The sequence below is a fragment of the Sylvia atricapilla genome, chromosome 4 (genome assembly GCF_009819655.1).
Source record: "Sylvia atricapilla isolate bSylAtr1 chromosome 4, bSylAtr1.pri, whole genome shotgun sequence".
NCBI classification, from domain to species: domain Eukaryota; kingdom Metazoa; phylum Chordata; class Aves; order Passeriformes; family Sylviidae; genus Sylvia; species Sylvia atricapilla.
In genome coordinates this window covers 40,919,174-40,944,105 of record NC_089143.1, presented here as the reverse complement: position 1 = coordinate 40,944,105, position 24,932 = coordinate 40,919,174, and the positions used below count along the sequence as shown (strand labels likewise).

The 24,932-nt window shown below is 34.3% G+C and overlaps 1 protein-coding gene across 2 annotated transcripts in view; it reads right to left on the bottom strand.

The window, feature by feature from the left end:
* FSTL5 (follistatin like 5) overlaps positions 1-24,932 on the bottom strand; it is a 305,571-nt gene that overhangs the window by 120,750 nt on the left and 159,889 nt on the right. For both annotated transcript variants that reach the window (XM_066317637.1, XM_066317638.1), the window contains exon 5: positions 4,971-5,167. In XM_066317637.1, coding sequence (XP_066173734.1) covers positions 4,971-5,167 — 197 coding nt within the window. The remainder of the gene's footprint in view (positions 1-4,970; positions 5,168-24,932) is intronic.

Sequence of the window (24,932 nt, the reverse complement as noted above, 5' to 3'; positions counted from 1 at the left end):
GGTCTGTGTAAAGATAAAAGATAAATGTCTTGTGCATGACAGAATGACTCAGAGATCCCCCGAGCAAACAGGTATCTGAGCTGCTAAACCCACACCTAGTGGTCTACAAAGGCATGTGCTCAATTTCATTTAAAGGTATTATCTCAACACTATCCCAAACTAATCAAGTTACATAGAGATGTCTTTCTGAAAACTATTCCAACAAGAGGCACATTTCCCTGCCTTTCCAATTCTGCACTTAGCAGGGGGAAGACCTAATCTGACTTGGAAGATGTAAATGTACCCTCAGGTGTCAGGAAATATAATGCTATAGATGCCTAGCTCACAGTATAAGACCAGAAGAGGTATTAGGGCCACGCAGATAGGCTGGATAAATTCTACATCTCACAACAAAATCTGGAACCATCAGCACTCTGAGCCTGTGGCTTTGGACTTAACCAAGATAAAACAATGAGTGTAAACAAAATCCTGCACCATTATACTTTGTGTCCACTTCCAGTTAGCACCAGTCCTTGAACCTTCTCAAGAAATGAAGCTTGCTCCTGCTTCCTTCACAGCCTGCAAGAACATAATGGGAAATGATGCTACTTGATAAAATCAAATGCACTAAGAAAGATCAAGATGTTAGAGTTTGCCTGACGATCACAGCGTTTGTAAGCTTTATCTCAATCCTAATCCCTAAGAGAGTCTGTATGTCCCCCAATTTTGAAGTTTCATGTAGGGTTTTACTTCTATTTTGAACCTAGAATTGAAAATAATAAATTTAGTTTTTGCTCGATTAGTGATGGCAAAAGTAGACAATTCAACCTAAATAATATGCCCCTAATTCATAGCAGAAAATAAACAAAACTGTAAGTCACCATGAAAAATTTTCTTCTGCCTATGTAACACATAGTGGAAACCAAAGTTGATTAGAACCACAAAGAGGAGATAAACTTCTCTGAGTTCCAAGCCTTCCAAATAACTCTTAATAACACCACTGATTAGATGCAAAATCAGAGGTCATGAAGGTAAAAATTTAAATGCCAAGGTCCAACCAAGTATTTTGGTCAGTTCACAAAACAAAGTCTGACAGAGAGGTGCAATTTATATACGTTGTTCCTCTGCAAACAAGACCCGTGAAGTATTGGCTGGCACAAAGTGCAAAAGTTGTATCACTAATACAGGAATAAAACCAAAATAACTTGGGGATATTTTGTTTTTTCAGAATTAAGGATGATTTTTTTAATAGAAATGTAATATATTTTCATTTGTCCTATGTTAACCTGGTAAGTAAAAGAAATATATGCAGGTATTCGAAATTACAGATGCTAATTCATAAATAAGGATGTTAACTTCTTTCTTTGAATCTAAAAACTGATCATTGAAAAGGAGGGAAAGGAAGAGAAAAAATTATTTTTATTATTTTTAAATATTCAACTTGCTTTCAGGCTATGTCACTTCCCTTTTCTGTAAAATTTTGCTTTCTTAGTTACTAGTACAAGAAAGAAAAAAATCTCTAAGTCTAATCAAGTATAGATTATTTCACTTTACACTCTTCTTCCTTGAAAAAAGGACTTGAATTTCATTGTTGAGCAAGAGTAAATATTTTTATAGCCTATGCATCTTTCACTGATGGCAACCAGAAAAGACTTACTGTTTATAAAATGGTGATTCCACCATGGTAGAATAATTGCATTCATAACACATTTTATTCCCATGCCCACACTTCTGCTCTTCTATACAGCAAAAACAATATACAGTAATCAAGCAGTCTACCATGATAGAAATGCTGGTATTTGATTTACAAACTTTTATTAAATTCCAGTTTGATTTTGCATAAGATAAAATAAATTAAAAAAATAAGTTTGTTAAGAACTGAATATTCATAACTAACCAGAAGATTCAAATATCTTCCATTATTTTGGATTCATTTAAAATGGGTCAAAGTGCTTAAGAAACAAACCAAGCCCTTAAAGGAACCACCTCACCTTCCTAGAAATCTTGCCAGATACATTGATCAGAGATTATGAAGATGATGAGAATCCTGCTTATTTCATAGCTCACAGTTTGCAAAGGTAGATACTCTCTCTGGTCAGTACGTGCTTCTCAAAACAGAGTGGTCTAAAAGGTTAAATCCGTAAGTCCTTTCAAAACCAAGCCACATCTCACTTGCCAATATAGGATTTGGAAACTAAAGCATTTAATGAGTCAGACTCAGCGGTTAAAGCATTCAAAGAAGAAAAGAATTTATACTGGAAAAAAAAGTCCATTTAGCCTGCATGGAGCTACATAACCCCATGGTTTTCCTATTACATTTACACAGTGTATTGGAGCTAAAAATCTCTTTTAGCTGCAATTCTGTATCAGACTATAAAGCTATGAAAAAATATTAAGCCCAGATGCTTGAATTATTCAAACAGTAGATAAAAATAGTCTGCCAAATTTTAATGTATTGCTATCATACCTGAAGTATTAAAAAAAAACCCAAACAAAACCAAACCACAAAAAAACCCAAACAAACAAAAAGACCCAAACAAACAACATCCCCCTCCCAAAAAACCCCCCCAAACCTTTCTTACTATTTGAAATAGGGTTTTCTTAATAAGAACACTACTTTTGCTTTTTTTGGGAGAGCAATATTTTTTTCTCTTGCATAAAGATGCAAATTCAACAGCCTTATGACTTTTGATTCAAAACACATCAATAAAATTGGAGCATTGCTGTCACCATTTCCAATCTCCAACTGATTCATTTCAATTTTACATTAGATAGGATGACTATATGGACACCTATGAGATAATAAATGCAATCCAAGGGCCTGATTGCACAGCAAGATTGAGGAGATGTAAAATTTAAGACGCACTATAAACTGAACTTCAATATTCACGTGAACATAAATTAACTTCAGGAGTCTTTTTTTTCTACAGCAAGTATGTTGCTTTTCATATCCCCTTAATATGATTACATTTAAAATGCAGACAGGAGCTATTGTTTATGACAATTGCAGATTTCAAAATTTTGACTGTGAGCACAACTGAGAAAAATTCTCCTAATCCTGAGAACATTTTCAGGAGTACATTAATGTCTCCCTGTGGATGGTTGACCCTGACTGGATAATGAAGGTTTCATGGGCCAAGATAAAGTGAGAGAGCAATCACTCACCAATTACTGTAATGGACAAAACAGATTCAACTGGGGACAAATTAACTGAATTCAATACCAATCGGAAAAAAGCAAGAAAAATGAGAAATAAAACCAAATATTAAAAACTCCTTTCCTCCAAGGGGCTTAACTTCACTGACAATATTCTCTACATTCTCCTTCCCCAGCAGAGCAAAGGGACAGGGAATGGGGGCTGTGGTCAGTTCCTCACATATTCTTTTCTACTCCTTCCTCCTTAGAGGGAGAACTTCCCTCACTCTTCCCTTCCTGCAGGAGACAGTCCTCCATTAACTTCTCCAATGTGAGTCCTTCCCACAGGATGCAGCTCCTCATAAGCTGCTCCAGAATCAGTCCCTCCCAAAGGGTGCAGTCCTTCAGGAACAGAGTGCTCCAGCACGGGCCCCTCCTGGGGTTAATTGTGTCTCTTGTCAAACCACACAATAACGAAACAAACAACAGTAACAATTAATTTGCTTTACATTAATCTCTAGGTTGAATTATTTGATGTTTCTGGAAAGAATTTTAGCAAAACCAAACCCCACATGTTTGGGCTTTAAGGCTGACTTGTTTCAATATCTGTGAAAAAAGCACTGCTTTACAGCTGTCATTACAAATTCCTCTTTATAGAAAAAAAAAGCATGTTGGAGAAAGTACATATAGAAAGTTTGAAAACACAATAATAGAAGATTTTTTTTTTACTATTTTAAAATAATGTTTAACATACACACAGAAAGGAAAAGTATACATGTAGAAACTGAATAGAGAACGATTAAACACAATTTGCAGATCTATATATGCAATTCCTATCTAAGTTATCTACTAATACAGTATTTTAATATATAAATTATTATTATTATTTTCAAGATATATATAGGCACCAAAGTCCCTTAGAAGTTGAAGTTATGAAAGACCCTAAATAGCGGCAGGAAAAACAAATCTTACAATAGTACAGAAAAATATTTCTGAATTAGTCTTTTGAAATATTTTATTAGTAGTCGGTGTGATACCTATATTTGCCAATACCCTCCGGGCATGAAATTGTGACTAAAATTTTAAAAGTTAGCCGTATGGAAATGATAACTCCAGCCTATTTCTTCACTCTGTCATGCAACTTAAAACACAGGGTAATGATCAACGCTCACACCTAAAAATTCCTGCTGTTCTTAAAACTTTTAATTGGCTGCTTAGTACTAGACTCATTACTATAGTTTATCCATGATTAGGCTTCTCAAGCACAGACCTCTAAGAAATCAAAGTACATTCGCCCAATCAAAACTCTTTAATAGCACCAATCCTTTTAGGATAAAGCTACTAGCATTTTGATACAGCTAGTGCTGTTATGCCTACCAGAGCAGCAATTACTGGTCTTGATTTGTAATCAGTTAAAATTTGCTATTTAGAGACTCCCATGAACTCTCTTTGCAAGACTTCTTCTGTACTTCTCTATTCCTAAGATAAGGCAGTAATATTTCATCATTATTACAGAAGTGATTTATCTCATTATTTTAATTGTTTCCAACTTTTATAATCTATCTATATAGTTGGACTGGATGATAGCAGACAGTGGATAATAAAAATCATGGTCACAGCAGCCTAGAGTGTTTTAACGCTCTGCATTATACTTCAAAGTATTATATTCAAATTTCTAAATTATCACCACAGAATTTCTGAATAATTAAGCCATTCAAAAAGTCTCAAACGATGTTTTCCACCTCAGAGACTCACATTTTCTAAAGTATCCCAAGTCAAGATATTCCCTGAGTATATGTCATAAAAAAGCCATCTGAATAATCAGTGTGCTAACAGAAACAAAAACTAAACCTTACCTGAGATAACTCGTTAATATCCACAAGTCCACTGCTGTCTGAATCAAAAGAATTGAACATTTGATCTACAAGGAGTTTCTTTAACGCCATTTTCTCACCAACAGATTTATCTTTTGATTGTGCAACGTATCTCCGGTTTTGTAGATCCAGTAACATATTCTTCACTTCAGTGTATTCCGTAGGTTTACATTTATCCCCTGAAAAGAAAATACACAAAACAAGATTAGTTGGAGCTTGATTTCCTATTAACAGTTTAAAGGTAAACAAAACAAAAAACTGAAAAAGCAGAGTATTAACTTCTTACAGCACTACAAACAGGGTTCTTTCAAGAGAAATTAATTCTGTAGTAGTTTGATCCACAGCATTTCCTTGTCTGGACTTCAAATTAAGACAAAACTAAATTACTGCAGTTTTAGATACATTCTTAGACAAAGTATTCTGTTTATAGAGGCTAAGGAAACTTTTACCAGTTTCCAAACCCATACTTTTTTTATTTATCATTCTGGAAAGGTGCATCTGAAGCTTTATTAAAATTTTACCTTTGGTAAGACTTTTCATATAAATGTAGAAATGTAATGTATGCAAAAAAACCCTGCAAATATGATAGAAAAACACATGCTATATATTTCATAATAATATTTGACTTCAGAAAGCAAAAATTACTCATGAGTCCTCATAAGCTATCTCTACCTTTTTCATTTATTGGACATAGCAAACTTATTTGAACAAGAAAAGGTGGGATTGCCAAATGAAGAGAAAGGATATCTTTGACAAGATCTGATTTACTATTTTCATTATCAAGTCTTCTATAAAGTGGAAAATGTTACAGAAATTTCCTGTATACAGTGATTACAGTCAGTACTTACTTTAAACCAAAGCAGAAAATTATGTATGCCTGATGTTCTCTTATGTCAGTTGCTGTATATTTTAAATTGGATAGAAAAACAGTTTAAAGGGTTTGTTTGGGATTTTTTATTAAGATAATCTTACAATTTTGAAAGGGTTTTTTATAAGATGAGACATCTAAATATGTACCAGCATAATACCATGTATTTGTTGCAGATGTATATTTGCAGCTAGCCAATACTTAACTTGAAGCAGTGAATTCAAGACTAGAGCAATATACTGATTAGCAAAGAAAACCATTTCGCAATCTTCTTTTTAGTCACTATTCTGAAGATAAGAAACAACTATTTACCTCATGGAAACTGCATAGCCAGTTTTATTTTGCAAGTGGATCTTTTAAGAAACATCTAATTTACATGTATAGGACTGAAATTTATTATTTATTTATTATAAATAATATAAATATTAAATATTTATTATTTAATGGTATATGCATCATTATGGTGACACTGAGAATATCTTCACAGTCATTACAAAAGGCAGAGAGAAAAAGTTCCTAAATGCTTCTCACTATCCTAGAAAGACTCAGATCTAGAAGAGAAGGATTTAAGATAGAAATTAAATCATGGAAGAAAAAATGGGTTTTGGAATAAAAACGACTCAAGCCTTTTTTGTTTGGGTTTTTCTAAAAGACACCAACTGTTATGTAGCTATTTAAGTAACAAAAACAGACAAACCCAAGCTGTATTTAACTGACAGCTATGCATACTATTTGCATATTTGTCCTCATTTGCCAGGGGCATGAAGATTGAGGCTATACAATCCGTAAGAGTTGAGTTCTGTGTGACTACTTTTCGGGGGTCTAATGCAGAAATACTCAGTAGGGAAACATGTTTATTCCTCAGGCATTCTGAAGCTGCAGTGAGCAAACCTTGCCATCTGAATGGCTGCAGCTCCAGGTGGTGGGGAGGGAAAAAAACACTTAACTTGAACATACTCTAATTCATTTGGGTGAACTCCAAGAGACTGGGCCAGAAAACAAGTATCATTTTCTCCCCTAGATAACTTTTCTGGCTGTGGTGTCCTCGAAAAGACAGTCTGGCTTCACTCTGCTGCAGGTGATGACTAACTCCATTTTGCCTACACTTGTGGCAGGGCTGGGATGGGCAGGGAAGACAAGACAAATCCTATTTGACAGTGTACTGCTCAGAGCTAGCTACCACAGCCAGATTTTAGCTCCTATAAATGATCACTCTCATTCTGCAGGTTTAAAACTGCAAAGAGCTATTCTTTAAAGATAGAGAACATAGTAAAAGAGTCAGTTTTCTTAATAATATCTGTTAAATCCTGGATTTGTCACAGTAATGTTGATAAGTTGCTTCATGTCTGAGTTTAAAAAAGAAACTCATACTGACATTTTTTCCCCTTGAAGCACAGAACCATGTCTCTCATTTTAATGATTGATCAAGAATTGAAAAGAGGTTCCCACCTCTACAAAGGGAATAATGATGCTAATGTTCATTTGAATAATGAAGATTATTTTATTATAAATTCTGGACAACTTTTGCACAAATTGCACAAATATTTCCATGTGATTTTACAAACCATGTCAATTTAGAGGAAAAATAATAAAATTTATGTATCACACGATCATGAAAAACATTGCAATTATTAGTTGTGTTTCTACTTTTAACTCAAAATAGAGTTTATAGAAAAAAGTTGTAAATGGAGTTTGATCGCAGCCCAAGAAAGACATTTTAATGTACTAATGACGTTAACTTTACATCTAAAACTTTAAGGAAAAGTGAACTAATGTATTCTATCACAACGTCTGTTCAGAGAAAAAAGAATTCAGAAAACATCTTTAGACAAAACTTCTTTTTTTGTACACTTCTCCTTGCATAACAAACTTCTGGAGCTGGTATAATAATCATATAAGAACACTTATATATTTCATGTTTATAAACTATCTATACATTTTCCCAGAAGAGAAAAACATTTGTATCATTTTTCAATATAAAATATAAATGCTGTCTAATACAAAATAATCAGAGACTGCTATTGCCACAAGCTTGGGTACTTCCTGTAGAAAAACTTAATTCACAAGTTAAGCCAAGTAATCTGTTAGAAGTACTATATTATATTTGGATTGAACACCCACCTATGAATTTTAACAATGCACTTTAAGCCAGTTAGACTTGAACCTTCAGTTTATGATCTTAGCTAACCACAGTTGTGTCAAACCAGGTTTCCATGACTATGCTACATTTAAACTTTTTCCTTTCATACATAATTGAAAGTAGTCTTTACACCAACGTCTGGAATTTAAGGACAAACATGATGGGTGGATGTTACTGACAGACAAGGGAATCACAAGGAAACGATGAAAGATTCCTAGCAAACACAGGGCACAATTTCATTAACAAATTGCTCTCTTACCTCATTGTCATGACTGCCTTTTACTGCAATATTTGAGGAAATGGGAAGCTAATGTTTAAATTACAAGACTGAGGCTCTGTTTACTGGAGACCTCCCCCAGGCTGGAGTAGCAGCACAGAGAAAAATTCAGTTGCTTGATTTATGTTCTAATTTAGTAAGCATTAGTTGTGAAACAGTTGTCTCAATGACACACAAATGGTGAATGGGGATTAAGTATGTCAACCTTTATAGTGAGGAAAAGTAATTTATGCTTAACAAAACTGAGAAAGACAAACTACTGGGAATATACTACAATTATATTAGCTCCAAAAAGGCCTGTTAAATTCTCTGTAATTAGCTACATACATGAAAGGGTAACCCACATGTACATAATTTACAAACTTAATTCAGTTTTCTAGCATTTTTTCTTTTATTTTTGAACTAGGATTCCTACAAGAATTAATTTTTATTTTCTGAAAAATTCCTAGAAGCAATATAGAAATAGAGAAAGAAAACACAAAATTTGCTTTTCCCTTTGTTTCATTCATGGAAAGGACCAGTTCCTTCCTGGAACTACACACCAGTTTTTGCCAACCAACCAACCAACCACACCCCAAACAAACAGCCTAAATTTAAAAACTTTGCTATGATTTATTTTGCAAGTTTTCTGATATTGTCTGTGCAATCACAGAAGTTGTGCAGAAACCTAAAAGTGACAAAACAAACATAATGGATCTAATTGCAGGTCTGCAGTTCCATATCTTGTACTTTCTGAAGTAGTGATATTCTTAGGGTTTACATCATTCAAACTCAAAAGTAGTAGAAAAATGGAAACATTTGCTGTTTCCTTCCATTTGGTGCAACAGTTTTGTAGCTGTATCTCTGTTACCTAGGAAACAGCTGAAAGTTAGAATTTGAGTGCTATTGTCCTTCTAGACAGTATTGAATACTCGTATCTGCCTATAACAGAAAAAATGTTCTGTTTTTAGTGTTTCTTAATTTGTAAGAGAAAAAATTATCACAAAGTTAACTAATTATTTATAAAAATGTGAGAATATAAACATTCTTATAGCTACAGAAAAAAATTAAAGAAACAGCTAAGACAGTAGTTTAGGGAACACTCTTTACATCTAAAGTCAGATTCTTATTATTTGTTGCTTTTAGAAAAACACTAATATACAAAAAGAAGAAAAGAATGCACATATTAAAAAAAAAGCAATAAAGCAAATACTTCAATTTCTCTTTTCAGTTCTTTTACCACATTCATAATCAATACTTTAGCCTTCCTTTGCCTAAGCCACTCCATTTAGCAGGAACAAACCTTGTGTCAGAAAGCTAATATTCGTGGCATGTCTATCCCTACAAAAGTCATCAGCTGCTGAGATATAGGCTGATTGTGAGCTCTGATTTTGCACTGAGTTTTATCTCTACCTATTGACAGATTTTTATCTATACAGCACAAATGGTTTCCACATTATTCTTTTAAAATTAAAAAAACTTTGGATCTCCCAGACATGGCAACTAGTTTTCAGGGAAGCATATCATATGAACACTTCAAAATAGTCCAAAACTGACATAGACATAAATCAGATTCTAGGAAATTGAATAGACCTGATAAACAGCAACTTGTAAGCTTCTAAATTCTGAACATACTCAGAATAATCTAATTAGCCAAAACAATTCATTACAAAATCACAAATTATATTGCAAGGAGTACACATGAGAAATTAATCCAAGATAATATCTATATCTATACACACATGTATAGAAACTAATAAAGATATGCAGACACATTCATATGTACGCAGACATGCACATATCTGATATTAATTCAATTTAATACATAACATAAGGGGGAACTTGAGGGTCTTCATCCATTCAGGTATTTCTCAACATCTGTCTATAGACAAAGCATGGAAGTTGTAATCTAACAAATTAAGGGACACTTCAGATGACTAAAATTGCTTAGGTTTATCTGAAAGAAACTTCAAGTTCAGATATCATTTCACAATATCTTATTTTTCAATATAAAGCTCATATCTTCCAAACCTAGAGGTCAAAATTTTGGCTCTTATTCTTTGGGTGCCTCACTGAAGCTCTGGAACTGGAAGAGAAACCATCTCACCTGTACATAGAACTGAATTTTGACCTACAGCCTAGAGTTTGAAGCAGGTGAAGAGGAAAGCTTTACATACAAAAGCAAAGAAAGAGGGATTAACATCAAAGCTTCTCCCTGTTGAAGTTATGTTTTAAATTAAAGGTAAGAATTTGAGGATTTGCTACCATTTTTAAAAAAGTATGAGATTTCAGGCCTGCAAATTTTGGCCAACAGCTGCTCAGCTTTATACATCCACAGTAACTAAAAAAAAAGAAAAAAGACATTTTGTGTCTGTATTTGGTTTCTGGATTTTTTTTTGGGGGGGGGGTGGGTGGTGGGGAGGAGGGGGTTGGGTAATTTAAACAGCACTCAATCAGCTGCTTTACATCTTATTGTATAGCATCCATATTTTCTAATGACCTATACAATTATCTAAATCTAAATTCGGCACCACTGTCAAAGATACTCAGGTGTTAAGAACTTCAATTACTCAATTCTGTTGTGCAAGTAGGCCTAAATGGCTACAAAAATTTTAGGAACGTTGAATAATGTTCTCTATTGTTACAGAATATACATATAAAAATAGTTTCCACATAAACTAATCACACAATTGTCCTGAGACAGGCACACAAATACAAAATTTTAAAGTTATATATATATATAAACCTTCTGTTTCATCAGTAAACATTTATGCATAACATTAATAAGATAATCTGGGCTTCCTTGTCCTTTTTAAAAGAAATTTAAGAGAGAAAAAGGAAAACTGTGTGTCCCAAAGGAAGGAATTATTAAAAATGAAGATTGAAAGAAAAGTTTAATGCAGCATTTTATTTTCACCTCTAGTGGAGTTAATGTAGCCATTGCTGCTGTCAGTCTTCCTCCCACAGGGCTTAAACAATTTTTGACTTGAAGTCTCCAAAGTGATGCTATAAAAGTTATAAAATGCTATAGGCCTACCAAAAAAAAAACCAACAAAGCCATAAAGAAGCACTTATGGAAGTGTTCAACAAACAAGTTAATGGTTAATGATACCTGAAGACATCATTCAATGGTGAAGACAATGCTGGGTAAACAGTTGGACTTATTGATTTTAAAGGTAATTTCCAACCTTATAGATTATCTGATTCAAATCAAAGCAATCTGAAGGTAATAAGAATGCAACAAATTTTCCGACCAATTTAAGATCTGTTTTTCATGTCGCCACGCTGCTTGATTAGAGTAAAACAGAGATGATTGTTCGTGCTTTTTTAAATTTGTGCTAATTCTAATTTCAACTTATTATAATCTTTTTTGCTTTCTCACTGTGACTGATGTACTTTGTTAGTGTTTTTGTGCTAACTATGACTTAGTTAATGCTGCCTTCTAAACCTAAAGATGACTGTCTCCTAGCCATAACTCAAGACAAGCGTCAGACATATCATGATGTCTAAATGAAGAGTGCCAAATCTGTTATTACAATTAACCTGCCAAAACAAAAGTATATATAGACTAGCTTTTGCTTCTGAAGAGAACACATCTAAATATGTTATTTCAGCTTTAACTTATTTTTGCCTATGGATTCTGATACCTGGTAATGTATACTCCAAAGAGAGGTAACTTTCAAAGTACGCATGCAATGAAATTAGGGTCTAAATAGTTGTAATGATTCTGTAATCATATGTCTTTCCTTGAATAGTACTTTTTGTTTTGTTTTCACCATTTTTAAGCAGCAGAAGTATGTTTAGGAGAAAAACAGATGTACTAAAAAATCAAGGTATGCTCCTAACTAAAGGATAACAGCTGACTTGACCATTTGTGGAAAATAAGACCATAAAACAACTATTATCAAAATTTTTAGATGTTAAAAACACTTCCCAGACCTGTATTGTTTCATGTCAATAAAGAGCGGAAAGCTTTCATGAATTTTTAATTACTCTCACAATCCAATAAGATTTTTTCTTATTTATGTTTGTGTTGCCCAGTTAATGAATTTTCTTGAGAACATACTAGGGAATCACTGACCCCAATGCTGAGATTGTGGAAAGTTGACTTAGTACTAAGTAACATATACATTGCTTCCTGAACAGGTATAATTACTGTATCTTATATAAAGTCTCTGAATAAGTGGTCTGGTTCACATATGGAAACATGACAATGATCACAAGATAACATCCCACACTTTAAAATAGCGACTTTCAACCTGTCAACTAGTATGTGCCACAGAGCAATTCTGGGTACATCTATCCCCTCGCAATAGACAGTGTAAACTGACAGTTTTCATTCTATACCTCTCTTCACAGAGAATTGGAGGAGGTAGTGTAAGATTTCAAAGCATGTAACCTGCAAAATGGATACAATTCTTGTCTATTTGCAGAAGTGTCACACCCACACCTGCTATTTGTATTTTCCTCCTTTCAAATTTTGACTTCGAAGTAAATAGGCTTCCAGTCTCTAAAATACAATTCTGAATGATAAAAGGACATTATAGGTTGTCTTTTGGCATATTTCTCTTTAGGGGATTCTCATCTCACACCATACTAAAATGCTCTGCCCCACTGTAAATTTTGTAAAGTTTCTGCACAGCCTTGAAGCCACACAGGTTCAGCTGATTTATGGAAAAGCGTCCTGCTCTCCCTCCAACTTTTACCTCACCAGAGAGCAGATACCAAGAGTACAGCAAGAACAGAGAATCTTTCAGTTACTGAATTAAACTAATATCTGCATACAGAAAAGACCCTTAACTGTGAAAGAAAATTATGTACATTTGTTAAGAAAAAGTGTGAATTTTTGCAAATAGCATTTAATATATTTCACAGATCCTAAAATTATAAATAAGAGAAAAGGGACAAGTTTTCCTCAAAACTATTGAAGAAATCATTACATTCCAATTCTTCCTAAATATAATGGGAAAATTAATTTTCAAAATACCTTAACATATGATTATATTGTTCTAGAATAAAATCGGTTCCAGTTTCAAATGTGGTTTTTGAGTTACCCCTGTCACGAGACAGCAGCAGCAGTGCTGGTTAGGAGAACTTCAACAGCAGGAAAGTAATGAAAGACAAGGCATGCCTAACACAGAAACTTCACGCACAAATCTATTGTGAAAACACAATTTCAGTTTGCTAAACAACTGGTGCAAACGTCAAACAGGTTAACAAATAAGAGTAGATACATAAACCATTGATTGTGAATGAAAAGTAATCCCCTGACATGTAATATTACTATTACAGTTCCAGAGAAAATACGTTGGAAAATTATGTCAGAAACAGTGTATATAAATATGCATACTTATGTGTAATAATGATAATAAAGCAACAGCCGGGTTCACATGCAAGGAAGAAAGAAGATTAAGACGACGCCTTATTGTTCAAACCATTTAATGCTTGGAAAGGTGTCAATTACCCTGCTCCGCTTGGGAAAATCATATCTGCATAATACTGCTTAAGATGTCATTGCAGAACAAGTTTTGCTGCTGTTATATCTTTGTTGTTTCAGAAAAACAGGAACACTGTGGGAACATGGAAATAAAGTACTAGTTGTTGTATAGAAATAATTTGAGCTATAAACAAGTATCCTCAGTTCTTATTTTTGTACTGAATAGAAATTAAATCCACAAACTCATTTAGGAAACTCTAGAAACCGACTTGATACACACATTTCATCTTGGTTGCTTGAAACAGTAGACACAGATTTGATTTTGATAAAGTTCCCTCCATTTTAGTTTATTCTATCGAACAATATCATGTAAAGAAATTATTCTTTTGAAAAAATATTCCCTTTTCATACATGAGAGAAAATACTCAAATACAATTGTACTACTACTATCAGATTACTTAGTGGATTTATTCAAACTCTATTCTACTTTTGTAAACTCATTCTAGCTGAAAAGTAATGTACAAGAAATTCACAGAAAACGTGTACTGTGTAAAAACATGTTTTACATGCATTGAAAAATGGTGAAAAAATCTCTGGAGATTCAATCTGACTGAATTCTGCATAATAGTACCAGATTGTTCTCATTGTAACTAATAAGACACAGTGCAAATGTTCAAAAATCCCTGCCTAAAGATAAAAATCATGTATTAATTATTATTAGACTTGAAGTCTTCTAATTCTTGTATCCATAGGCATACAAAACTGATTTAAAGACTGAAGTCTTTAGAAAAAGAAGTGCATTGAAAAGAAGATTGTACAGTGACGTGAACTGCTCTGTGTTAATGGATGGCAATCTTATATTAAGGATTTGTCAATTTATGCAGGTTTAACTGAAATTTGCCTCTAGACTTTAACTGAAAAGGGAAGAAGAGGAAAAAAATGGTGAAAAAGAGCTTCATATTATCCTAATTCTGAGATTATTTTCAATTTAGGTAGTTTTCAAAGCTTCCTACTAGTGACAAGTAAGCTGAATTTAGTCACCTGACTTGGGAGGCTAAATTCTATCTTTTACAACCAAGGGCTACCACAATATTCACATAATAGAGGCAAGGAATGTTATTGCTGCTGTTAATATTATTACTACTAGTGTTAATACTACTTTTATTATTATTCCTGTTCTCAGAAAAAAGTAAGAGTAATTTTGTTTGCAAGACATTCCAGTAGTCCTGAAAAAGCAGGCTTTCCAGAAAGACCTGCTCTGCAAATAACCTTGAGAATGAAATTTAATCTTTATTTCTCTTCTTTTTCTACATTCCCTATCTAACAAAGGGGAAATATTGAAAATAGACATGAAATTTTCTTTTTAGAAATTAACAACTATTAAAAAAAAAAACTCTTAAGTTGGATAAATACTGAGATGTTAGAAGTCATTGGTACAATTGCTGGTTTGCTTTTTTTGGAGCTGTAAATATGGATGTTCTTTGGATCGTTAACAGGGGGCTGTTTCTGGATTCTGTTTTAAGGGAAAACATGAATCCAAAAATTCTCTCTTCCATAATTCTCATAAATTATTAATCCATTATATGCATTGGCTGGAAATAAAATTAACAACATTTAGATACAAATTCTCACCTTTATAAATTAATAACCTTACTTTGCCTTGCAACTTCACCCATTCTGTTATCAGGAGAGGTAGTCAAGATCCTCTCACAAATACTGAAAGTTTATTTTTGAAGTCTCAAACAGATAGTAAATGTTAACCGAATTGAATTACCACTAACCAGAATTCTCCGAGATGCAAAGTGAACCTGTGCTTTTATCTTTTGCAAATGCTAAGAGTTAAGAAATATTTTCAGCCTTGTAATGAATTCGACAATATATCAGCATGTAAATTGCAACATGGCCACTTGTGCATATACTGCATATAACATAACAATAGACTGGAATAAAAAGGAAAAGGCTGGAAAGCAAGAGCACCTGACATGCAGTTCTTTAAGCGCTCCCTTTTTGTTAAATTAATGATTCCTTAAAACTCAAAGGCACTGTCACTATTTGTCAATTCAAAACTTTATTGACTCCAAGAAATGCCCTGACCAATTAAAACTCCTTTGAGTCCTACCTGGGAATAACAACCTTTGTTAAAAGCTGTTAATGATAGCTAACTCAGCAGGGATACACCACTGTGCAAGAATAAACAGAAACTGCAAGAAACCACAATAACTATCTCCAAGAAAGGGATTATCTAGTTACATTTGTAGGTCAGCTGAAGTATATTGTAAAACTTCAAAGCAGTTTCATCCTTTCTGACTTGTAAGAGGTTTAAAAACATCAGTTATTCTTCAAAAATCCACCAAGACAAATGGTCAAGAATTTAGAGACTGCATTCGAGATCAAATACTTGACACGTGGCCAGCTTCATAGTATCACAAGTCCCTCTGAAAAAATAACAGTAATTTGAGAAGAAACACTCATGAAGGTGGAATTTGTTATTTAATATGAACTCATCACCTACACCAAATTCACTGCTTAGATTTATTCTGAAGATATGTAAATGTGAAGAGGCTTCTTCTGGAAGGACCTTTCAAGTTTAAAAATAAATAACTTTTTTCAATCCCCTTGAAGAATGCTTTCTATGCGAAAATAATATGTACCAGGAGTGAGGAGGGGTGTACCCACACTCCAAATTAAGTAACAGCATTTATCTCAGTAAGAAGAGAACATTTTACCTTAAGGGCCTTAATTCTCATGTTCAGTAAATTAGTGTGTGTCAACAAGGTGAATGACTCTGTATTCTCAGCTGCACTCCTGAAAATGAAGCTGATCTGACCTTAAAGAAGGGGGAGACAGCCTGTCTAGGCCTGAATGAGTGCCCAGGCTTCAAGGGTATCCCTGAGGCATCTTGGCAGGCTCAGTCTCAGATCCTGACCAGGTGCCAGAGGGCAACAAGAATTTGAAGAAGAGGAACTTAAAGAGATTCACATGTCAATGGCCTGATACTAAAAAGGAGTGCAAAAAAGTGAAATAGCTTCACCAAGTCACATTCCTTACCAGGCAGTGGGAGACAATCACGGCAGGACACTGACACCTCTTCATCTAGAGGCTTACCCATTTGTTGGCTCCGATCAACACTTGGTTTTCACAGAGGAAGCATCTTAATTACAAAGCATGAGATCAGGTGCATTTCAGATGCTGTGAGCAGACATTCTGGCTATAAACTGAGAAACCAATCTATATCATAACTGGGTTTAATCTTCTAGGTTACCATTGGACAGTTCTAAGGGACTTAGAAAAGGTCAGATAAAAAAAGGCCTCAGAATAAATTTGGAAGTCCACTCATGCCGGGGTTGTTATGAACAGTAGACCAAGCAATTCCCAACCTGTTAAAGTCACAAGCAGGTTAGCAAATTTTTCATTCCATTTTCTCCTCAGGGGAAAAGGAGACCAAACATGTAAAAAGAAAATCATCATGACAAGGACAAATATTTTTTTAAAGTAAGTAGGTCTGATTTAAAACAATCAAAAACCATTAAACTTTTTAAATTAATATTTTAAATCAGGACAGAAAGACAAAATTAAGGATATGGGTGGACATACCAACTTCTTTTTCCATGCATGAACACAGAACACCCTCAATAGATACTGAAGTCCAAGCACAGAAGTCCAAGCACATACCAGTAACAAACATTTCTAAAATACACCATTTCGACACATACATTAAAAATAACTATATACTGCAATTCATGCTGAGCACTATCAACTGCTATACTGTCACACTTTGCTAAAAATCTCCTTGCAAAGGGTCAGATACAGGAATCTGATTTCAAATCTGAGAATAAAGTAATTTTATGTTGCATATCTCAGCAAAAGAATTGAGGAACATTTAGAAACTCTTCTCAGCAGAAAATTTTCGCAGTATTCACAAGTGGGTATATATTTAGCCAGTTATTTGGGTGTTCTTTTATCTCATCATCAAGGCATGCTCCCATGGTATGACCTTCTGGAACACAGTCTATGGTAAATGTTTTCCTTCAAAGCTATTTCTCATCACACCATACTGATGGGTACATTTTTTTTGTCAAAGGTAGTCCTATAAGTAAAATTTCACCTGACATATGTCATATAACCATTTCTTGGTGTGCATTATTTTCAGATATGAAGAAAAATATTTCTTCAGAACAGAAGTATTTGGTCAGCAACAAGAATGGGTTGTTTGAAGAGCAGCTCTCTAAATAGATGTGGTTTCTGTTATTATGCTTTTGCAGTCTGATACTAAAATCAGGTCCAATTGATTTAGATTAGTATTTGTTCAATGCTAAAGATGTCTTGCTCAGCAAATATAAATGTTATCTGTTCAGAAGAATTTATATTCTAAAGGCAAATTCACAGAATATGATTACACACCACTTTCCCTCACCTTTTTCTATTTCTCTACCACTAAATTTTCCTTGATGGTTTCTAACTTGTTAAATGAGCTTGTTTACTCACTACAGTATGATTAATTATGTTAAAAGCAAAGGAGTACTTGCTCTCTAGTATTGGCACTGAATTTCTGACTCTCAGAATATTTCATTCCTCATTTACTCAATGAATTAATATGCAAGGTTTATCTGAAAACACAACACTGAACACTCTTACACGTTACTGCAATTGCTCTAGATTATCTTCCCCCACCCCTAAGCAAAGAGTGATCAAATCCTCAATGTGCTTTCCCTGTGGATATATGTTTCGATCAAACAGATGGGTGGATTTCTTCAATCTTTCTAACAAGAATTAATGGAAATTAAAAAAGGATTTATTGACTAGTGGCAGATGGCTGAAGGATTTTGCTTAGGTACAACTCATGCAAATTACAAAAAAAGCAAATTCAACCTCTTGCTGTGGACAAGAGGTTACTCCTGCATTAAATTAGGAACATTCTGTTCACTGTTAAAAGGAAGTAAACACTTTCCTTTTTGCAGTTGAACATTGCTTATTCCAAAAGTCATGTGCTTGGGAACACTAGGCCAAAGAAAATAAGAAATTTGCTTTCTATTTCACAGGGTCACAGAATGAGAAAGGTTGGCAGGGACCACAGTGGATCAGTTTTGTCCAGCCTCCTGGTCCAGCCTCCTGCTCAGCAGGACCATCCCAGAGCACATGGCACAGGATTGGGACCAGACAGTTCTTGAGTATCTCCAGTGAGGGAGTCTCCACACCCTCTCTGGGCAGCCTGTTCCAGTGCTCACTCACCTGCACAGTAAAGAAGTTCTTCCTCATGTTCAGGTGGAACTTCCTGTGCATCAGTTTCTTTGTCCTATTGTCCTATTTCTTTGCCTCTTGTCCTATTGCTTGGCCCCACTGAGCAGCGCCTGGAAACACCCTCTTGGCACCTCCCTTCAGATACTGACCTGACATTGGTGAGTTCTTCTCTCAGTTGTCTCTTCTTGAGACTGAACAGGCCCAGCTCCCTCAGCCTGCTCTCATAAGAGAGACTCCAATCTCTCAATCATCCTTGTTGCCCTCCACCAGATGTGCTCCAGGAGCTCCATGTCCCTCTTGTCCTGAGGAGCCCAGAACTGGACACTGCACTCCAGGTGAGGCATCACCAGGGCTGAGCAGAGGGGCAGGATCACTTCCCTTGTCCTGCTGGAATGCTCTGCCTAATGCACACCAGGACACCATTGGCCTCTTGGCCACAAGGACACTGCTGGTTCGTGGACAGCTTGGTGTCCACCAGGATACCCATGTCCTTCTCTGCTGAGCTTCTTTCCATGCCCATGTAAAATCTAACAGCTCTCAGTCTAAAAACAGTAGAGCTGAAATTTTAGAACACAGTTTGATTATTTTTGTATTCATAGTAATTTATATATTATGCAGAAAATTGATTTCTTCTTTGATAAAAGTTATATTTGGAAAGAAAATACTATCTCTGCAAAAATAAAGAATATTTATAAACCCAAAATTAATTTAAGTAGATTCTATAAAATATTTTAATAATAGCTACATTTTTTACTCATTCAGAAAGGTCTTGATAACCTAATATAATATTAAGTTACAAGTTCTGAAGCCTCAGAAATTATACATAAAAGATAATCATTTATTAATAGGTCCCCATTAAATGTTTATGTTTCTTGAATTAAAAAAAGGAACTTCTTTATTTTATGTTGTTGAAATTACAGAAACCAATCAGAGAGCTAATCTCTGTTTCTGGTGAAAAAATAAAACAGTTAAAAAAATCTTCTGTCTAGATATAATAGTACTTAACCTATATCTGCACTTTAAAATAATTTTTATTTTAATAATTTTTCTTATGATCCACTTAATTTTAAAAAGCACACTGGAAACAGGTTAAGATGATGGTTTGGGGCACTGGCTTACTGCTTGTTTTTTTTTCTCCAGGACAATAACCTAGATATTTGCGTGATCTATTTGAAATCTGTTCTCTTACTAAAAACCCCACTATGCGAAAAATTAAAATTATAATTACTAGGGTATTTCAGCTCTATCTAGACAGTAATATTGCAATTCCAAAATGTTAATGGATTTTCATGTTATATGCTTTAGGTGAAGCTAATCTTTATCAGCCTTGAGAGAAGTTGCTAAATCAACCTTAAAAAATGGTTACCTCATCATACAATATAATTACTGGTAAATTTCCAAAACTAGCAATACCATTCCCAGATTTTATTTGGGAAAGTATTAATGTTGATATTATTAACACACATATATTATCAAACCTACCCAAGCCTAGTCAGAAATTTAGAAGACAGTTTAGGCATTGCATGATTTGCTGGAAGATGAGTACATTCTGAAGAATAGCATGAAATTCGGAAGGTAGCCAACCCCGACTACAAGCACAACGTGTACCCAAAAACAGTTTTCTTTAGTAATGCAACAAAGGTACTTGAAGAGCTTGAATGGCTACAGACATAGGTAAATTGAAAGACATAAGCCATGATGCATTTATCAAAAACAAGTTTCTTCTAGTTCAGTCACTGTTAATATCGCTGCTCTGTTGAAAACTAGCAATTTTACTTTACATGTTTAGTCTATAAATTCAACAGGAATTCAATAATGTCGTGAAAAGGCAATTAATTGAGAAAAAATATAACCCGATTTTTGACTTCTCACATTAAAAACTTGTAGCACAAACATACATGCACACACAGAGAAATTATAGCTCTGGCAGAAAACACAAATGTGTACAAACTTAGCCAACCAACCAAAGAATCAGTTTACTGAACGACTTTCAATTCTTAATGGCTTCATGGGTAAAACACAATTAGTGAAGTCAATAATTTGTCACATATGCTTACTGCTGGTAGATTACAAAGCTGTCTTCCACGTCTGGTTTTTAGGCCACAGTGAGAGCTGTATTCTTAGAAAATGTATGTAGAACAGGTTTGTGAAAAATGCAGCTAGAAAATTAAGAACTAAATACCATTAACTTGATACAAAGATGCATTCCTTATCCCAAGTCTAACTGAATTTCCACATATTTGGAAATTTATGGAAACATATAAAACGCATAAATAGTTTAACTCAAAAATTTAGATTTTTCTGCTGCCTTTTAAGTACAGCTAAAAGCAAGTCTATACCTTTTATTTTGTATTTACTACATGCTTTAAAGTTTTAAAAATTAAGAAAGTGGGAAGTGAATGCTTAATTTGAGTTAATGAACTTTAATTGAGTTTTTAAAGAAATGTGTGGGATGGTAGCCTGAATTCTGATCCATACTAAAAATATATATTCAGAACCATTCATATTAACTGCAACTAACTTATCCTTTGAAAGATATGTTGGCATTCTAATGACTCTTCACAGTAATAATCAAAATAGATCATTTTTCTCACTTGAATATTTCAATTTTAAAAAGTCAAGCCCTTCTATGATTTACTATTATAAAATATGACAATTATTTGTATTGTGATTCATCTAAACAAGAGGAAACATAACATGTAGCTTCCATCCATATGGTAGAGTTCTTCTGAAAGTACCAAATGCAAGATGCAATAGCACTTTATTTTAGTTTTTTTTCAAGGCAGGCCAAAAGATACAAGTACAAGCTAACTCTATCTAATTTATACACAAACTGATTTTTTTTTCTGAATCAATAAATCCACAAATCACACTTGTTTCAATAGAGCAGGCCTGCCTATTAACTACTTAGAACAGATTAATTTATGGGCAAGTGTTTGACCATTATGTTTGAAGAGCAGTGCTCTTAAGGGCCATGCTACAAAGGAACAAATATATAAACATTAAAATACTTCTATTTTTAATATAAACCAGTGATATGAATTTTTTGAAACCAGTCTTTCAATCTATTTGATGCTAGCAAAACTGAGCATCAATTAGCTGAAGTTCCTTATAAGTTCCAATTAAAGTTAATTGAACTAATAAATTGAAAAAAAATTTGAACACCAAGAACAGCTTTCATTGAATCTCTCACAGTAAGAACTATGGAGTGTAGCTATTAAAAAAAAAAAAAAAAAAAAAAAAAAGACAGTATTTATGGGAAAAAGTAATTTATCTTGCACTGAGTCCTCACTAAAATTACTCAAAAAATATTTCTACATGCACAGCAATATCCTTTGAATTTTCTTTAGCATTTCCAAACCTCCTGAAAGTATATTTTCATTTTTTCCCCATTTTCTTCTCATCTCTCTTCTATTTTTTATTCTTCCTTTTATTCTACATAACATATTCCTCCTCTCAATCTTTATATTAGAATAAAATGGTGTCCACAGTATGTCTTAAAGAACACTTTGCACTGCATATGCAATTTCATCATAAATCAATCCTTGGGCTTGAAATTCAGGGTGAGAGTAGATAGATTAGTTCAAAAATTGACGTGGATGGAAAAGTTATTGTAGATTCTTGCATTTCAGCTGCTTGAAGGAGATAGACACACATGCTGCTGTTATGAAGAAGGGACAACGCTGCCTTGGTCTGTTTTTTCTGCCTCTCTCACGTTGGTAATTAAAGTCTTTTGTCCTTGTACCGACAGCAGCCTTGCTAAAATATTCCTGACTCCTGGCTGCTTGCCATGGTTTTTACAGTTGCCACTTCTCTTTACACACAGCTAAGTGTAGGTCTAGGTGGGTGTTTGGAAGGTCGGTCTTCAGCAGTGCTCTACATAAAGTAGGTACGTAGTTCTGTACTCCAGAAATGCTGCAAGTATTATATATATAGACTGCTTAAAGTTTGCACCCATGTTAATTAAGAAAAGTATACTGAAGAAAGCTTGTCGTAATCATGAAGATTAAGAATATTCAGTACGCCAATTATCTGAACATGATCATCAAGTTTCTTGACTGGATTATATAATTATTAAAACGACAGTTGCAGTTATTTTCCTGGTATCTCAAACAATAAGGTTAAGTGCTGTAATGAATTTTTTCCCCCTTATTTGTAACTGGATACCTGTAGAACTTCAGACCTGTATAGAAAATCACACCCAACAAGTTAACACAGAATCAAAACCTCCTTAAAATTTTCCTTCCAAGTCTAATTTCTCAGGGAGATAAGCTCTCTCCTTTCTAAGCTTTTCCCAGCACTGGTATTATTTTATTTCAAGTATCACAGCAGTCTCTGCAGTTCAGGAAAATGGGCTCTGAATAATTCACCATTTTAATTTTTTTGGATTTAAATTTGTAGTCCGAAAGATAGGAGGTACCAATGTCGATTCACATAAAATTCTCATGACTAAAAAAATTGATGGGCTTGACCTATCTAGATTGCTAGCTACACAAAAACAAGAACAGCAAAAGATCTCTGTTAATTCATTCAGATCAATGTGTCCAGCCAACAATTATGTCTTGAGACAAACTGTCTCTCTGTCAATCCCTATTACCTTCTCCTTCCTCTTGTCCAATCTACTCTGCAATGAGTCTTTCAGAGGCTACATGGAAGTAGTTTCACATCCACTTTACAGCAAAATTCCCCAAGTATAATTCCAGAGTTAGAATGCTGGAACTAGGCAGAATGAGTGGAGAAGACTTAGCTACTGGATCTCTATGTATGGAGTGATATATGTCAGACAGAGACATCAAAATGCAGCTTGATTTTTGACAATCACACTACAGAAAAGGAGAGAGACTTCAATTCAACAACAAAATCTTGACCCAGTAAATACAATTTCTACCTCTTTACTCAAAAAAATCCCTTTGAGATTACAAAATTCACTGTAATGGGCAACCCACAAAATGCTACTATCGGGATTAAGAGGAGAAAGAGTGACTGCTAAGATAAAAATATATTTTTGGAAGAATATGATGTAATAATTCACCAAGCATTTAGGATTTGCCAAACAAGGTATCCTCAGAGAATGCTAAGTCCTAATAGAGCATTCAAAAGGCTGCCAGAAGAATGCTGTAAGGCAACTGAGCAGAATTCAGTGTCAGAAAACACAAACAGTCCTCTAGTCAGGGAAATGTCACAAGCCAGGATGACACAAAAAAAGGAAAAAAAACTTTTATTGACTAAGGGGAAAGGACAACACTCAAGTAGAACACAAGCAAGCCACCAACCACTCATTAAGTTGCTATTCAACAGCTTGTTAACTAAATTTAAGAGGAAAAATTAGTACAGTCCTGAAGGCACCAGTAGTACTGGGAGGTGCACTGAATAGGAGAAGTTGTGCAAGTGCCTCAAACAATGCAAGGATAAGATGATTGCTACTGGAGAAAAATAAAAGGTGCATATGAATGTCACTGTGTCACAGAAGTAACAAATTCTTAACTCAATCTTTTTGCTAACTTGATTTTATAACCGATCACATATTTTTTATTACAAAACAATGTCAGGACAGTCCTGGCTCCCAGAGACTATTTCCAGCTCTAAGTATACTGGTTGAGTACTTTGATTTCTTGTCCATTTCAGCAGGTCACAATCTCATATGTACTTAAGACTGTAAAACTACAAAATGGACAACCTGGTGAAACAGAAACATTTTAATAAAAATGCAAACAACAAAACAACCACAAAACCACAAACAAGCAAAACAACCCCCCAGTAGGTATGTTTGCTCTGCTGGAGACTAATATTAATGCCACTATGGACCTGTAGAGAGATTAAAAGCAACAGATACAGAAACCAGGAAAAAAACCCTAGGTGTGATTTTGAGTTTAGGAACTGACATTTCTTTCTGACAATTGTATCAATTGTTGGAGAGAGATGCATGTTGCAAACAAATAGGGAGCAGTTTGCCAGAGAGAGTAAAACATTTTTCTCTGAAACCAAATAAAATATTTTTTGGTTTG